Source organism: Coccinella septempunctata, chromosome 5 (assembly GCF_907165205.1).
Source record: "Coccinella septempunctata chromosome 5, icCocSept1.1, whole genome shotgun sequence".
Taxonomy (NCBI): Eukaryota; Metazoa; Arthropoda; class Insecta; order Coleoptera; family Coccinellidae; genus Coccinella; species Coccinella septempunctata.
In genome coordinates, this window is record NC_058193.1 from 1378487 (window position 1) to 1397362 (window position 18876).

General features: G+C 37.6%; 1 protein-coding gene across 3 annotated transcripts in view; it reads left to right on the plus strand.

Annotated features, from left to right (window-relative positions):
* The window catches only part of LOC123314254 (caspase Dronc-like), a 54365-nt gene that overhangs the window by 29834 nt on the left and 5655 nt on the right, over positions 1 to 18876 (plus strand). For 2 of the 3 annotated variants that reach the window (XM_044899416.1, XM_044899418.1), the window contains 3 exons: positions 4381 to 4482; positions 12047 to 12175; positions 12508 to 12800. In XM_044899416.1, coding sequence (XP_044755351.1) covers positions 4381 to 4482; positions 12047 to 12175; positions 12508 to 12800 — 524 coding nt within the window. The remainder of the gene's footprint in view (positions 1 to 4380; positions 4483 to 12046; positions 12176 to 12507; positions 12801 to 18876) is intronic. The other variant, XM_044899417.1, reaches the window with a different exon arrangement.

Below are 18876 nucleotides of genomic sequence, written 5' to 3' on the forward strand. Positions count from 1 at the left end.
TGTAGGGTTTGATCACACATCTGCTGGAATCTGGGAAGTGCTGGAGTATCCCTGGTTTTTGCTGGTTGTTCGTACAGGCTTTTCCAAAACTCTTCGACGTCCTGAGGTGATGGTGGGTTTTGCACCTCTTGCTGTTGAGGTTGAAATAATTTCGATGGTTCCGCGGTGAAGGTGTTGTTATCTTCGATCCATCTTTTTCTCCTTATCAATTTCTTTCGTGCTGCTGCCAGTGATCTTATTTTATCTACAGCTTTCTGCTTCAGTAGATGGACTGTGGGCAAGTTAACAGTACCATGTATAGCACGAAGCTCCTCAATCATCTCCCTCATTCTCTTGCTCGGTTTAGTTTTTCCTTTCATAACATCTATGACACATTGGTACCAAGATGCCTGCTGCCTCATTGATTTTATTTTGATGTCAAGTCGATTCAGCCTTTTCCTATGCTTATTATTATTATTATTCGCAGCTGTACTTTTCGGTGGACATAGTAGATAAGCGGCTGCTCTCACTGCAGCCTCCACCTCTTCCAGTGAACAGGTCTCGTTAAGATGATCTTGAATGATGCTATTCAAAACGGCTAGATCTTCAGCCTTGTGTCTTGATTTTATCCGGGTGGGTTTGATCAGTGGGTCTCCAACGGCAGCCTCAAATGCCTCTTTTGTATTGTCGACTAACTCTGATGAATCTCTCACTGTCCTTGGCCTTTGTTGCTGTCGGTCTGGAGCATCTGTCACCTGCTCTCCAGCTAGTTCTATCTCTGGAACTTCTCTCACTTGTTCCGTTCTTGGCCTTGCTTCCAGGGCTGCAGCTTCACTTCTGTGAGTCATCGCTTGGTGTTGTTGGTCCGGAGCATCTGTCACCTGCTCTTCAGCGCGTTCTATATCTGGAACATCTCTCACATGTTCCGTTATTGGCCTGTTGGGGCGTGTACCAGTCCCCGCACGGGGGTACTACTTAGTAGTATACGGGTGTGACAACCCCGCGGACCCCGGTCACTCTCAGCCGATGTCGGAAAGAAATCAGCTAAGCCTCGGAAAACAGTCGCTGCCTGGGGATCGTCAGGGCACGTCTGGAGTTGGTGCTGGACGTGACAGCATGCGGGACACCAACGGCAGAACGCTGAGAAGGCGGGCGCCTGCCACACAAAAAGCTACGCCTTTAGACGAGGAGGACATCGACGAGGAGAGAGTTCAGGTTGTCGGTCGCATAGGGATTCAAAGCTCGCAAGAGCACCCCGTAGTCGGAACCGGCAGCCGAAACAGGACAGCACAAAGGGGACGCCACAAGTGGACGCCCGAGCAGCATAGCCTGCTGTCTGCGCTATACAGAAGATCAGGACCCGACAGAAGGGGATACATGAATAGGCTGCATGGTCTGTGGTGCGAAAATTGTCCAGACCTCAACTACATGACGCAGCAAAACCTGAGAGATCAGATCAGTCATCTCAAAAGAAGAGGAATCTTGCAGCGGTCTCGAGAGCAAGGAAGGTTGGAACAACAAGCTGAGGAGCAGGTGACAGATGCTTTGAGCCAACATCAGCAATTGACGGTTGACATAACTCAAGAACAAGCTGTAGCCCTTTTGAGTGATATCGCGGGCCGAAGACCAGTTATTATTATTATCATTATTATTATTATTCATTGTGATCAAGGCCGAAATTTCCAGTCGACGTTGTTCAAAGAAGTATGCATTAAATTGGGGATTCACAAAACAAGGACTACACCTCTTCATCCAGAATCAGACGGCATGGGACTGGGTGAATGTATTTTATTCACCATGGCATATAAATCCTCGATTTAAGAATCTACAAAGGAAACTCAATTAAATATAGTATTCGGCCGAGAAATAAGACTGTCTTGTGACCTGGATTTTGGATTTAAGCCTGGAGAAGACGTAGCTAGGGACGATTACTTTACGTTAAATTAATAAATCAACCGAATGAAAATGTGCTACTATATCAAGGCTATTGAAGGTTGGTTTACCGCTGGAGATCTGATGTGGTTGCATAACATAAGGTTCTTATAGATGATCAATCCGGTTTTAGAGCAAAGCATTTTTGTGAAAGTGCCATTGTTGATGTTTGCGATGAATGGTTGAGATAGACAAAAACAATATTGTTTTAGCAGCGTTCATTGATTTTGAAAGGGCTTTTGAAACAATTGACAGAAAACTGTTATTGAAAAAGTTAGAAAAAATTGGAATCCGTGGTACTGTTTCGGCTTGGTTCACATCGTATTTGACTGATAGATCACGAAGAGTTAAATTCAGACATAGGGTATCTTCTAGTAAAAGATCTGTATATGGTGTACCTCAGGGAACAACGCTAGGGCCGATATTGTTTTTAATTTATTCGAATGATAGAAAAAAAAATCTTAAAAACTGTAGATTGAGACTTTTCGCTGATGATACAATGATTTACATAGCCGGCAGTGATATCAATGTTCTGTGTATGTTACTAAATGAAGATTTAGAATTACTATGTGATTGGCTAAATGATAATCAAATGAAAATTAATTTTAATAAATCAAATTACAGTACAATCGCGCTACTGTGAACACTCGCTCGTTAGAACGGCTCAATAGCGTGAACAACATCGTTTCTGCCAAAAAGGGTGCAAACTAAGATCTCACAATTTTATTCAACCATTGTTAATCGTCGATAAAAATGTATTTTAGTTTTATTAGATAATAAATCTGTATAGCAATATGTTTTAGAGTTTGTATTTCAGTGACCTCCGGTAACATGAACAACCTCTATTGTTTGAACAACCCTGGTTTTATTCTGTTCACGTTATCGCGATTGTACTGTATATGATTTTTGGTAAGGATTATAAATTGAGATCTTTAGATAAGGTAATAATTAAAGTTGATAACCACGTTTTACAAAGACTTCACTTAATTAAATATCTAGGGATTATACTTGATGAAAATCTGAAATTTAAACCTTATGCCGACCATTTGACTAAAAAAATTGCTCAAAAGATCCAATACATCTCAAGGATAGGTTATAGGATTGACATGAAAACAAGATATCTGTTATTTAAATCAATTGTTCTATCACATCTAGATTATTGTACGTCTCTCTTATTTAATTTGAAATCGAGTGTCATCAATAGATTACAGGTAGTCATAAATAGAGGCATGAGAATGGTGCTCCAATGTAATAGAAGAACACCAATTAGATCGATGGTAAATTCACTAAATTTGATTACTGTCAGACAGAGAATCAATTTCAAAACTTTGGATCTCATTTACAAAATCGAACATAAAATGTTACCAGATTATTTATCTGAGAGGAGTAAATATGTTTCTGAGATTCATCAGTATAATACTAAAAATCGGGATAACTTTTTTAAGGATATATTCAGTACCCGGCTGACAATGGGTTCTACTTTGATTGGAAGTTTAATATCCTATAATAAATTGCCTGATATGTTAAAGAATTGTAATAAATATGTATGTTGGTATCATATGTGAGGAAGCACTATTTTCGAATAATTATTGTTAGTTTTATATTGAAGCTGTAACTAGTAATTTTTACTAAATAAAGAATCTATCTATCTATCATAATCCACAAAGCAGGAAAGGTTTTTCACCGAAGCTGCAAAGACAGTGGGAGGGACCGTATGAAGTTATCAAGAGAATAATGACAAAATGAGCCCAAAATTATCATTGTATTCATTCGCCAAAATTCCGTAAACAGAAGTCATGATGGGTTCCTATCGGTCGAATTATTTCGGAAAATATACCGGCACAAAAATTTTTATAACACAATTGGCACAATGGGAACAAAATTATAATCCTAAGAGTCAAGTAAACGCGGCGAATTCACGAGCTAACAAGCATTCTTGTAAGAAGCCGGCCAGTCAGTCAGCGCTACTTGTCGAGTAGAAAGAATTTGCTCAGTAGCCAACTAGCTGGACAGTAGAAACCACGTGTTGCAAGTGATATTAACAACTTGTATGCAAGCTACTGTGAGTTCACTTGGCTAGTTCACAAGCTAGGTATTCGCTAAAGAGCCGGGTGAAGTCTCCGGCAGTACAACTTTTTCCAGAGCGTTTTTACAAGCAGCTAACAGAGCGAGTGCGTCAAGAACAATGGATTAGTTTACAAGCTACTTGTGAAAAAGCCGGCTTGTAAACTCGCTCCGTGTACTTGACCCTAATTTCTGAGAATGCTATAATCAGGATACCAACTTGATGGATTATTTTCATTATGTGCATGTCAAACAAGTTCTGAATTACAAAAAAATAAAACGTACTACTTACGACCATCCAGTATTGTACCCACTGGTCATAAGTTTTTCGTTTTAAAGATCTACATGAATTGAAATTTTTATGTGCACTACATTCAGATTTTATATCGATTGTTTCCTTTTCAGAAATTCAAAGAAACATATGGACTTCCACATCACTGCCTAGTTCCTCGCGCACAAGAAGTGACGCTGTAGCCTTCAGAGTACCTCATCCTATAAATACACCAAGTAATATAATCATGCATTACTTCGCTTCATCTTCATGGCTTCTATAATTACTCATTAGTTCAGTAGATAAAATAGTAGGTAATATACCGAATAATAAAAATGATTTTTAATGTTCTATAAATCATACGTACAATATGTAGGTAACAATTTCATTTATGTTCAAATTTAAACTTTTGTTTTGATTGGGACAAAGATTTGACAATATTGCAGCCATATCCAAGAATACGTCTATTATGATCATTGTATAATGCTTGGAACTGTCAAGATATGAACTTGATGCAATTAAGCATTCCTCCTTGTGAAACTACACAGGCTGTTGCAAATGTATCAGCTTCCTCCTGTTGCTTTGGATGATAATGAGGGGTCTACACCGTTTTAGTTATCAGTTTATATGGGGTTTTCATTGAAAAAAGACGTTCGTTAAATGCTGCCATCTTCTCTATGAATGTGGAAACAATTGTTATATCCGTAACTTTTACTTAGCTTTCAAGTGTTCCAGCAACACTCCACATTCTGGTAGTCTTTCCGCCTTATACGGATGGCGGAACAGTTCCGTGGCATAAACTCCTCTTAAGATCGCCGTGTTTTCGGAGCATCTTTGTTCTTTTGATCCTTACGCTTGTTTGAAGTCTATACGGTCGTATTCATAGGATTTTTCGTGGATATTTCTGATAATCAGTATATGATCTGGGCGGTTTCTTCTCTGAAACCATTCTGGTACTCTTCAAGAATTTCTTCTGCGTAAGGTTGCAATATTTTGTATATAAGACTTGAAAAGACCTTATACGTTGCATTCAGAAGCGTTTTTCTTTTATCGTTTTTAAAGTCTGGTCCCCCTTTTATAGATTGGCAATTCCAAACAAGCGATACTCCCCTGGTGTCAATTTTCATAAATAAAAGATTGTAGACTTTTGTTTGTTCACATCTCGGAATGGAGAATGATTCAATAAGAGTTTTGATGAGAAATATAACTTAATGCGTCGAAAATATCTGTACCTATCTTGTGATAATCAGGAAAGCTCAATGAAGTTTTCATTATAATTTACTTTCCTGTAAAGGTCAATTTCCACTATTTTCCATGATGAAATGAAAGTTTAGACAATCTAAAAGGACTTATGCATCTTGTCCTTATAGCATGCTAAAGAATAGGAGGTGAATCAACTGGATATATAACCTCAAAATGGCAGGTTCTGTTCACCCCAGAGAGGTTTTTTTTTCACCTAGTGAGTTGATATACATATGAATTTCTATATCATTCACATGAACTCTAATTTTCAGTTCCTCTTAGACAAGTTTTCTTTGCATCCATGTTCCAATTTTGGCCATTGTTGATAATGGAAATGGATTAATCCCCAAGAATGAATATGAGTTCTGGGGTACTGATGACGGTAAATAAACCAGAAACCGGTCTACCTACTACTCTTTCGATTTTTGGCGACACGTTCCTTGCAGTTCACTTCTCAATTTAGATTTTCTACTAGTCCATTTTCATTACAGTGGAGAAGGCTAGATATCATAGTTTTGGCTTTCATATGATCAAAATGATCATAATACTTACCATAATTTGAGGTTGAACATCGTAAGTGCATGTATTCCATCTTTTCGAGTTCTCGTCAGTACTCCACAGTTGCGAACAATTTGCAACTCTTCGTTGACGGTCAGCCTCTCACTTTGTGCGATACTGTGAGAAATCTGTGTGTAGTTTTTGACTGTAGGCTTGATTTTTCCAGTCAAGTTGCTAGTATTTGGAAGACCGCCTTTATCCGATTGAGACTAGTTTTCGTCATTTTTGACTTTTATAATAATAAAAGTAATAATAAAAGACCTTTATTTTGTACTCTATGAATACAATCAGGAGACGAAGTTCAGCCTATAGCTATTCTACTTAACCTCTGACAATAATTTCATCGAAAACAAATAAGAAAAAAAACACAACAAAACAAGATGAAAAAAATATTTTCTACAAAAACTACAACTATACCACACTACAAAAACAATAATCCTAAATCTATTCTGAGAAAGTAGCAAGTGTCTTCTCAAATGTTTCCTATTATCATTCACAGAGTAACTATCGAATAGGTACTTAAAGTAATAATACTGAAAATAATGATATTACAAAAATAAGAAACAACCCCCTCACTAAATACACAGCTAAGGTGAATAAAACACTTAGAGATACAGAAACCACACTACTGAAATACGGACATAACAAATACAGTTTAAAAGAGAAAAATCCACAAATTCACCAGTCACCAGCTCATAAAATAGCCAAATTCATCAGTCAATTCTTCACTAATAAATTGAAATTTAGCTCTGAAAATTCGATCAAAAATTCTCTTGAATTAGTTCAACACCTCACATCACTAAATCTAGACCCCAATAAAGAATATACATTAATTTCTTTCGATATTGTGAACTTATACACTAATGTACCCGGTAATGACTCGCTTTCTCTGTTTGAAGAACAACTCAATGAACATTACAATTCAGATAACTCCCTAAATCTAGATGAAGAAGATATTGATAATATAATGAAACTAAGTACCTTAATCTCAGAACAAAATTTTTTCATGTTTGACAATAATAATTATGTGATGAAAGATGGCCTACCAATGGGTTCACCAGCCAGTGGACTAATAGCGGAATTTTATGTTAATCACGTAGAAAAACAAATAATGAAAATGCCTTTTAAATATAATATTATTACATGGAAACGATATGTAGACAATATCTTTTGCATCTGGGAGGGAACAGAAGAGGAACTGGAAGAATTCTTCACAACTATTAATTCTAAATTTAAAATAAAGTTCACCCTAGAACATTCAATATCGAATACCATAAACTTCCTCGACCTGACGATTTCTCTTGACATAGGCAATAAGTTCTCTTTTGAAATTTATAGAAAACCTACACAATCTGACAATATTATCCCATATCCTTCTTATCATGCACCGTCGATGAAAAGAGCCGCCTTCAATTTTTTTGTTTTATAGAATTCTTAATGTTCCCTTATCCCCCGAAAATTACAAAAAAGAAATAAGTATAATATAATATATCAACTAGGCACAAATACACTAAAGAATACATCGACCAAGTATAACACACAATAAAAAGGAAAATAACAATGAAGAAAATCTACCCCCATATCACAAAAAGAAGACTCTATTTAACAGTACAATATTATAAAGGCTTACACGAAAATATACAGCGAAATATTACGAAATACGACTACACACTGATAAACAAACGACATAAAACAATCGATAACCTATTAGTCAACAACAAAACCAAAACTAAACGAGAGGAAGAAAGTGGAGTATATCAGATAAATTGTTCAAGCTGTCCTGCCTTTTACATCGGCATGACTACACGTAATATGAAAAAACGTTTCGACGAACACAGTAAAAATCAACCCAAGTCAGCATTAGGATGCCATATAAACGAATGTAAACATAACATAGAATTTGATAACTTGAAAAAATTACATAAAGGTCATAATTTTTATAAACTAACAATGCTAGAACAATTGGAGATTTTAAAGAACAGAGATAATCGACATTTATTAAACGAACTTTCAGATTTCAACCTTAGAGAGGGCAGCCTGATAAAGATGATTAATTTCCCTAACATACCCCCTAACATTAGAAACGTGACAGATGACAACTTAAATTAACTTACACTACGTATCGAATAATTTCACCACATACCGACCAGAAGAAATTCAACAACAACATTGTTTGTTGTCGAGAGTCTAATGATTTTTATGAAAGAGACTACCTCATTGACGGTAAGATTGCACATTCTTACTACAATGCCTGCATGGATTTATGTGATGAAATTTTGAAAAAACACATATATACTTTTCAGCTGGCCTGATGATGGTTTGACAACCGAAATCGATCGCCAAAGAGTAAAACTTTAAAAGAAGTGTGTTTTTTGTTTTTGTTTAATTATCCCTGTTTAGGTACTTAAAGCTATTACATATACTGACAGCACAAAACGTGAAGGATCGCTGAAACATGGCTGATCTAAATCGGGGCAGCATAAGCCTATTCCTATGTCTTACAGACACATCATGAACATCTCCTCGAAAGATAAGGTTATCACGCAAATATGGAGGGTTTGACGAAGTCAAAATTTTTTTAATTGAAACAGCAAGCTGCAATCTGTACAAGCCATCGAGTTTTAACCACTGCAGTTCCTTCATTTTACTAAAGATCCTGGAAAACTTGCGCAAACCGAATATAAATCTACAACATGCATTTTGAACTTTCTGAGGTCGGTACTTAGTTGTGGAGTCCAAGCAAGGATAGAACAGTATCAAGCCATAATTTGACGTCCGGAGGTCCTTAGCTGAGTCCATGGTCATTTCCTTGTCTCATCTGTGAATCAGAATAGTCAACACTATTGCTTAAACTCTCGAAGATAAACAATACTGTACTGGAGTATTCCTTGACAAAGCGCAGGCCTTCGACAAGGTGTGGCACACAGGACTGAAATTCAAGATCAAATGTACCCTGAACCACAGCTACATCCTCCTTTTGAGTTCTTATCTAACAGAAAGATATTTTTCAGTGGGGTTCAACGACGCCACGTCAGACCATTGCCCTATAAGATCTGGAGTACCATAAGGTAGTGTTCTGGGTCCTTTGCTCTACCTCTTATACACGTACGATCTGCCAGTTAGTAATTCCACGACCGTGGCCGCCTTTGCGGATGATGTCGCTGTTCTCTCAGTAGACGAAAACCCAATCATCTACTCCACTAACATGCAGAACCATATGAACCAACTGAACTCTTGGTACAAAAAATGGAGACTCAAAATGAACCAGTCCAAATCAGTTCAAGTGACGTTCACAACTCGCCAAAGCAATTGTCCCCCAGTCGCAATTGATGGATTACCTCTACCAGTTAAGAACAATGTAAACTACCTTGGCTTGCACTTGGATCGACGACTCACCTGGGAAAAGCACATACAAACAAAGAGAAAACAACTAGACATCAAATCCAGACAGATATATTGGTTACTGGGGAGAAAATATAAACTTTCCGTCAACAACAAGGTATTACTGTAAAAAGTAATGCAGAAACCCATTTGGACGTATGGCCTGCAACTTTGGGGTTGTGCGAAATCATTAAGAATTTACATAATACAAAGATTCCAGTCGAAAACTCTCCGTTCTATATTAAATGCACCTTGGTACGTAAGCAGCAAAACCCTACATGAAGACCTTCAAATACCGTTTATAAGCAAAGAAATCAAAACAGTTGCCACCAACTACCAAAACCGAATAACGGGCCATACAAATGACCATATCGAAAATCTGTACAGAAATGGACCACCCATCCGAAGACTGAAAAAATTCTGGCCTGAAGACCTACTTCCATCATCAATAAATAAGTGCTTATGCCAGTGGGCACCTCACTTCCACGTCTATTACTTTCATAAGAGCCATTGATCGAGTAGTTCTTAAATTTTCAAGAATACCTCAATTTCACTTGAGGGTAGCTGGTGAGTGGATATATGTAGACTGTCAATAATTTCTCAGAGCCTATCATCACCTCTGTGGCACAGCACTCAAAAGAACCAGGAGCATTGAAAGACTTCAAGTCAATTGTCTCTGAAAATGAAAATTCTTCTTTCACCAGGATAGCAAAACCTCCATGATGACCCTTTTCCCTGGCAGTATTCGGATGTCAAGTTATATTATAACCATCAGGAATGCAGTTTACTTACTTCTCTCTGGATTGCCAATGTAAGACACAGAAAATCAACGTCATGTTTCAGTAGGGCCTGTTAGACAGGATGTTCTGGTGGAAAACACAAAGCTATACATTAGTGTGGTTTACTTCAGTGTAGTTGAATTCAAAGGTTTTCGAAAAAAGTCCTTAACATCTGAAACTGTGACCTCAGTACCAGCAGTAAATCCATTTTCTTCTGAGGGCACCTCTAATATTCGTTAGTGTTACCGGTACTCAAAATACTCTTCTTTATTTTCCTTCGCACTGTAGGCTGATTCGTTACTTTTCTTTGATCTTCTTTCTTTTTTTGACACCGTTGTCCATTTCGTTGTTAAATTTTTGCTTTCAGTATATACCTACTCTCTCACATTGGTTGTTTGCATTGCGGGATAATGTCAACCTGTAGTTTTATGCTTCAGCTGTCTTCAATGGGTCAATGACAATCTGGATATTTCGCGCCTCAGTTTGTTTGTCTGTATCTTTAGTTCGGCATGACTCAGTGACGGGATTCCAAGTAGGTGGGAGATCTGAAGTGTTCACATGATTAACCCTGATAAAATTTTTATCGTTTACGAGATAATGGATTTCCTTTTTTAGATCGGCAATTTGTAAATTATTCGATATAATCAAAACCTTCCAATCTTAAATTTCATTTTCGAAGCAGCAGACCAGACCTATCCCTCATGATCTCAGTTGTACTTTTCGATTGAAAACAATATTTGCATTCCCACTGTTTACTCACACTTTCATCCTCACGAATATGGCTGAATTTTTGAACGGATATCTGGACACATTCGATGTGAAGGCTATTTTCACAAGTTTTGCAAATAATTAAATCACTATATCCATCAATTCTATCGAGAGCATGAAATTACGTGCACGTGCACTCGACATCGCAGTATATGATTGTATGTTTTTCCCACAGCAAAAGCTTCTCTAGGCATATTTTGTCCTATCGCTTTTTTCGATCCTTATTCATAAGTGAATACTAACTAACAATACAAAGTAACAATACCTATTTCCTAAGAAATATTAAGAATAATAACTGTCTCTAGTAAATCATTAACAATTGCAGAATAGTCTTATTCCGCCAATTCATTGATGGCGGACAGAACAGAGGATTTTGCTTCAAAATGCAAGATCACAAATGGTGAAATGGTATTATTATTTATTCAGGCCTCAGCTGCTTCACTTCTAGGATCTATTCAATTTTTCAGGGGTAATGCTCAAATGCATGTGAAAAATGAAAGTTTTCGAATTCGGAAGTGAAACTACTTTATTGCTCCAAATATTCACGAGACTATGAAACCATTGCGAGTCTCTCGTACGAGACAGTCGCATCTCGAAAACGAGACTGGATGAGATTTCGAAAGGACTCTCGTGGGCATCACTATTGAAATTAGACAGCAGATGAAAAGTCTTTATTCACCGATTATTGGTACTTTGGAGATAATCACTAAAATTGCATAAATAATTTTTGAAATTCAACACCACGAATTGTTTATGTTGTGTGCATTTTTATGATACATTCGATGTGCATTTGGTACTGCAGTCGTAAAAAAATATATCAAAGCAGATAAAAAAGTTTCGGAGAGTATCTTAGATAACATTCCTAATTTTGAGTTTGTGCATACACTATCAATGGGGAGAGTTCCTTATAAAGCACCAATCCATTCATCTGTTTTCAATTATATGAATCCCTTCAATTTGCACCTTTGAAGTATTTCACCTGATGAACATTTTCACTAAAATTAAAAAAGAAAAACTTACTGATACTAGGTTTCCTATTCTCTACGATAATATTTCACAATTTCATTTACAGTTCCTCCTATGGAGCAAGGATTTTCAGGCAGTAATTCTTTTGGAGGTGAGCAAATGCACCGGTCTACAATTGATTGGGATCACTCATTAATTTCTATTGTTCCGTGGCGTTTGTTGAGGTTTTTTGGAGGTGAGCAAATGCACCGCTCTACAATTGATTGGGATCACTCATTAATTTCTATTGTTTCGTGGCGTTTGTTGAGTTATCTGGAAGATTTCTTATACATATGTTCTTTTAGGAAAAAATGCGATATTTCACGTTGTTTATATCACATATTTTTTTTACTTTATCAAGCTCTTGTTTCTGTTCATATTATTTTCTGAAAAAACTCAAATATCAACTGAACATACTGATATTGAATATTCCTGAAATGAATGGAAGTAAGGTTAGTGATCCTTGTCAATTATTTAGTAGTGTATTTATGATTATTGTAAGTGAATGAATGTTTCGTCAACTTCTAGTTGGACATATCAAGCCATCTGTGCCACCAAAAACGTCAAGAAAAGAAGCTCATAATAAAACAAAATACAAAGTCAAAAAGACTAACAAACGTTTCGATAACACAGGAAATGAGTCCTTACCTATTTATCAGACACACTCCAAAAACAGGGGGCTAGCTCTTATAGTCAATAATGTGAAATTCCATGAAGAAGAACTGTACAGAAAAGGGGCTAAGAAAGATGAAAAGGACATCGCCGATGTGCTCAAACAGATTGGCTTCGATGTGGAAAGGTTCCGCGATGTGAAAAAGACTGTGAGTATATTCTGTTTATTTTTACACCTTATTCGATAATGATGCCCAGAGCCAAATCCGGAAATGAACTCTTGATCAACGGATCAACACCTATTTGTTTTTCAATTCATGATCGGTCAGAATTTCATTATTGTGCGATGAAAAGCTGCATTTTGTGCAGATCATTAGGGTAAAAGAACACAACATTATGTTACAACTCATCAAGTGCTAGAAACTGCTGGTGTGAAAATATTTGAATTAGCTCGGATTCATAACAAATGTTAAATATTTTATGCTTTATATAAGAAACCTATTGAAATTAACAGAACTAATGTAGAATCAACAAAATTATAGCTCTGTGAAAGCAGTTTGGTTACTGTCATAGATTATCTAAATTTTATCCAGATAATGTCTGTTATATTCTTTTGAAATTCAATTGGCATTAGAGGTTTTAATTCTATTTGAATTTGTGATAGTTTTTTCAGACCTAAATTTCCATCTAACACTTCTGCTTTAGTAACCAACATCTAACAATTCCTCATCTTAAAATTGTTTTTTTCCAAATCGATTATTATACTTTAAGTATTGCTATGGGAATGCCAATTTTTTAATCGAAGAAACTGCACTTGTTACTTCTATATATATTTATTATAACATTAAATGTTGAGCCAAAAAATACTTTCTAATCATTTTTGAGCAGATTTGCTGAAGAGGAAATTTGGCAGTTTATCTCTATGATTAGTTATGTTTATGTATGCTGTCTACACGTACACGCAATACTGAAACTTGTATGAAACAGTAATATAAAACGAACTTGTTATTATGTCATCTTGTTTTCATTTAGTATGGACAATACCATTCTTATTCGGCACTTATTATTTTACAAATCATAATATTGGTTATGCACATATTTGGTTTTCATCTGTTTCCGTTCTGATTCATCTGAAAATTGAAAAATAACGGATACATTCCCGACTAATTTGATATTAACACATTGACGGACAGTGCCTATTTGGCAGTTGCTTGTGATATGACGCGCATATATACTGATTTGATATGGTTCAAAATTGAAGTGCTATATATCAAAATATTACTAGTGATTTAGAGGATGTGAATATGGAAAGAAAACAACAGACGGCTTTAGACGTCATTGTCATAACAAGAACATTTAACTTCATTTTTTACGACATGGGCGTATAAAGGCGTTCTCATTTTTTCAACAGAAAAAGTAGAATTTCTCTTCATTAGATTTGGTAAGAAAGTTATAATGAAAGTTTAACACGGAAACTACGTAATTTTCGAGCGTAACACTCTCACATTTGAAAAAATACTGAACACGCTGAATGGCTGTGTCGCGGCTGAATACTCGGTATGGCGAAGCGAATGACTCGATCAAGATCGTCATCTTTGAGATTCACAAAACTCAAAATGTGTGAACGATGTGACCATTTTTCATAATATCACGCTTTTCCAATGTCCAGGAATGTCATGTCGATGTTAGACGAGTTTATAGGAAGACGTCTATAAACGTCTAAAAACTGTGCCGTCACATCATGCACAGTGACCTGAACGTCTATAGACGTCGTTGTCCGTCAATGTGAACTTTGACCTCATATGAAATGCAGCTTAAAATTTATACCTAAGAATTGGAGATAATCCATCATTCGAAATCATTCAATGATTTAACGTCAAAGGTGAAAAGAAACTGATCTCTTGATTGTCATTTTCGTATTTCTAATTCGCTCATGCGTGTGAGTGAATTCCTGCCTACAATTTGTCTCCATTTCTTTTCATATCATAAAACGCCTATTTATCAATATTGGTATAATTACGTGCGTAAAAAAATTTTTCGTCCACTAGGCTATGGAATGTTGAACGTTTATATTCTGCGACTGAATGTATATCTGTCCTTGAATTAAGTACTTCATTTCCCCAAAATGTGAACAATGCCCAGTGGCGGCGCAAGACCTTAATTTGATGTGAGGAAGATACATTTTGCGAGGCCCTCTGGTGAAGCCAGAGGACGTTTTCATGAAAAAGCGACTGATAATAAAAAATGAAATTCAAGAAATATAGAAGCTTTTTTTACTTTCAGCCTAACTCACATAACTGAACTAATTAATTATCAAGTCATGGCCCACCTGAGATGCTAGATCATGCTTAGTTGAAAAATTTCAAAATAACTATTGAGGACTCGTTCGAATGAACGCGCAACAACCTGCGATTGGATCCATGCACAGTGCAAGATTGTGCTGAACTCGGTCAACCGTTTACATGGTCGAGCGTAATTAATTACGCGTAAACGATTGCTGGAGTCGCGCGATCCTTTGAACTAGGCCTCAGTGTATTTATTAGGCTTAGTTCAGACGATAGCGCGTAAACGCGCGATCAACAAACAGCGCGACTAAAGATACAGAGAAGTCATATACGAATGTTCATATGGTCGCGCGACATCGATTCGAACCAGAAACCGGACTACTAAAGATACAGAGGAGTCTACGCGCATATGAACATTTATATTTGACTTCTCTGTATCTTTAGTCGCGCGGTTTGTGGATCGCGCGTTTACGCGCCATCATCTGCACTAAGCCTTATTCAGTTATGTGCATTCAGTATAGGTCCTTTCGTTTGCATAAAAGGTATAGCACTTTTCTACACTCGATTTTAGTATTCGTTTGCTGATTGTATTTACGCCAGTGTAGAGGAGGTGTATTTTATCTACACCTAGTCAACCTAGTGTAAATCCAGACATTTGGAGTTCACCTCGAGACGTTGAAGAAGGTAGATGTGTTGAATGATACCAGTGCGATACGTCATCTCTTGTGTTGTAAAAGAGAAAGTGGAAGAGAAAGTCGAAGTGAAAGTGTACACTAGCGAGGCTACGGAATTTTTGATTCCGTCTACGAAACTTCCGAAGTTTGTTGTAAGTTCTATAAGTGTATGTGTTATAGAGCGGAAATTCGTTCAAATTCAGTGTATTCAGTGTCGAGTCCAGATCACCCCCGAGATCGCTGGTTCCACAGATATCACTGGTGAGTCGATTTATTTTTCTCATAGTATAGAAAATATATAACTTAGCCACATAGCTTAGAAGTAACATATTAGTGAGTATTTCCAATATTCATTATTACACAAAAATACCTCATATAGTTCAATACAGACAAAAAGCCATGTCGGAGGTCTCAGACAATGAGAGCTCCTACATGGAAGCTACGGACACCGAAGAATTCAGCGATAGAGAAGCAGAGGAGCTTGTAAGGCTCAAAGAAGAGAATGAGCAATTGAAGGCTCAAATAAATAAATCAACTGAAACCGTTGCTCAGTTGGTCGGGGAGATACGCCTCTTGAGAGAGGAAGTTAATAAGAATAAAGCGCCTCAATCCCCTAGTTTTGCGGAAATTGCAAAACACATTTCGGCACAGAAATCCCCCACATTTGCAGAAATTGCAAAGCCGGTAGCGGTTCCCAAAAATTCCTCCAAACAGGAAGTAGCTCCAGAACTGGAAAAGAAGAAAAATTTTGCAACTCAAGTTGCAAAAACCCAGAACGCGCCACCCACAAAACGCGCGCGTAAAGAAAGTGCATCTCCAGACGAAGAGACCGCAAAAAAGCAACGGAGATACCTAAAAAAGGTAAAATTCCACCCGTCACCACGATGGGTACAGCCTCAGCTCAACAGAAAAACACTCCAGTGGAGGAGAGGAAAGAAAAAATCCCCCCTGTCACCCTGAGAGGTACGTCCGAATGGACGTCAATTTCCAACGCGTTAATGCGAAACGGTATTAAATACCAAGGAGCGACGACAGTAAAGGACGGTTTAAGAATCGTCCCACAGACCGCCGATGATCATAGAAGGATGACGGACTTCCTTCATAAAATAAATAGGGAGTTTTACACTCTTCAACGGGAGGAAGAAAAGAAAATCTACGCGGTAGTGAGATACCTACCGCTGGATGCAGATATCCCGACGATCCTTGACGACCTCAAGGATCAAGGGATCGTCGATGCTAAGGTCATAAGGATGACCTCAAATAACACAAAAAAGCCGATGCCCTTATTGCTGGTTAAAACCCAGAATAAGAGTATCTTCGAGGTGAGAAGGCTCTACAACATGAACTGTGTTGTTGAACCTAAGAGAAGGACGACCGGGCCTGGACAATGTTACCGCTGTCAGCGATATGGACATGCCCAAAGTAAGTGCACTTTTCCATGGAGGTGCGTGAAATGCTCCGGTAATCACAGCTCCAAGGAGTGTACGCTTACCAGGGAGAACGAGGGGCGAAATGCCTCTTGTGTTCTCTGTGGAGAGCAAGGACGTCCAGCCAGCTACAAGGGATGTAGCGAATGGAAATTGGTCACTAAAAAGACCAAGAGATCGCCAAGATCGAACCAGACCAGCTCGAGGCCAACACAAAATACACCGAGGCCATCCCAAAACTCTTCGGAAGTGAAGAAACCCCAGGAAACTGCAACCAAAGCAGTCAAAGAGACGAAGAAACCAGAGAAAAAGACGGAAAAGGCAAAAACCGTCAAAAAAGCCGAAATCAGAAAAGGAATTTCTGGAATCACTGAGGAACTGGATAAGTTCACGAAAAACCTCCTCAGCACGATGATGCAGAATCTGGAGAAAGAGATTGAGAAGAAGATGCGGCAAATTATTAAGAATATTTAATGGCTGACACGACGATAAAGAACAATCTCATAATTGTCTCTTGGAACGTCGAAGGATTGAGAGCCCGCAGATCAGAATTCGAAGAACTGATTGAAGAGAAGAGACCGGATGTCATAGCTCTCCAAGAAACAAGACTTAACGCCAACGTTCGGATAGCATTTCCCAATTACGATATCTACAGAAATGATAGACCTAACAGCACAGGTGGCGTTGCTATACTGGCTAGAAGGAATATGGATCACCATTTCGACCAAATATTCAATGGACAAGAAGTAGAAGCAATATCGATTATTGTGAATACTAATCGAGGACAAGTGAAGATTATTTCAACTTATAAATCACCGGATAAGAACATGCTGGAAGAGGATCTAAAAATGCTACTAGAAGGAAGACACCCTAAAATCATAATTGGTGATCTTAACTGCAAATCGCAGGAATGGAATAGTAGAGTGGAAAATACCAACGGGAGAAGACTGAAGATTCATGCTGAAAAACTTAATGCAGTTGTGATAGGACCTGATATACCGACCTACATACCAAGAGTAAATGGACTACCCGATGTACTGGACATTGTCGTAATGAAAGACATCACTGAAGAAATCAGCATTGATACAATAGAAGACGGAACTTCAGACCACAATCCCATAGAATTCATAGTGGGACATGGCCCAAGAAACGAAGAAGAGACACAAACCAAGGATCGCACAGACTGGGAGAAATATAAGAATTTACTTCAGGAGAAAATCACGGATATTCCCCAAATAAACACCCGGGATGAATTAGATGAAGCAGTTGAAAAATTGGAAAATCAAATAAAAGAAGCCTATGAAGAAAGCACCAAGAGAATAAGGAAACCAATTCCGAAACATTCACATGGAGATATGCCAAGATATAAAGGAACTTATAAAAAAGAACAGAAGACTCAGAAAAATCTACAGAACAACTAAAAGAGAAGAAGACAAGAAGAAACTGAATAAGCATAGCCAGATATTGAAAAATGCTTTAACAGAACTGCGTAATAATAGATGGCACCAGAGATTAAGGGAACTGAATACAATAGATCACTCGGCTTGGAAAATGCAAAAACGCTTACGACGAGAAACGACAGTTATACCTCAACTGCATGAAGCAAACGGAATGGTATATACGAGACTTGAGAAAGCCGAAGCACTGGCCGACTCAATTGAGAGAGAAGCCAGAATAAATTACAGAAATGATGATGACAATGAAGATCTAGAAGAAGAAGTGGAGGCAAACGAAGAACTGATGATGGAACCACCGGAAAACGAAATCATTCCAAAACCGGCTTCACCAACAGAAATCAAAGAGATCATAATGAAATTGAAAAACAGGAAAGCGCCGGGAGAAGATGGGATAACGAATTATATGTTGAAGAAATTGCCTAGAAAAGGAATAGCAGCCTTG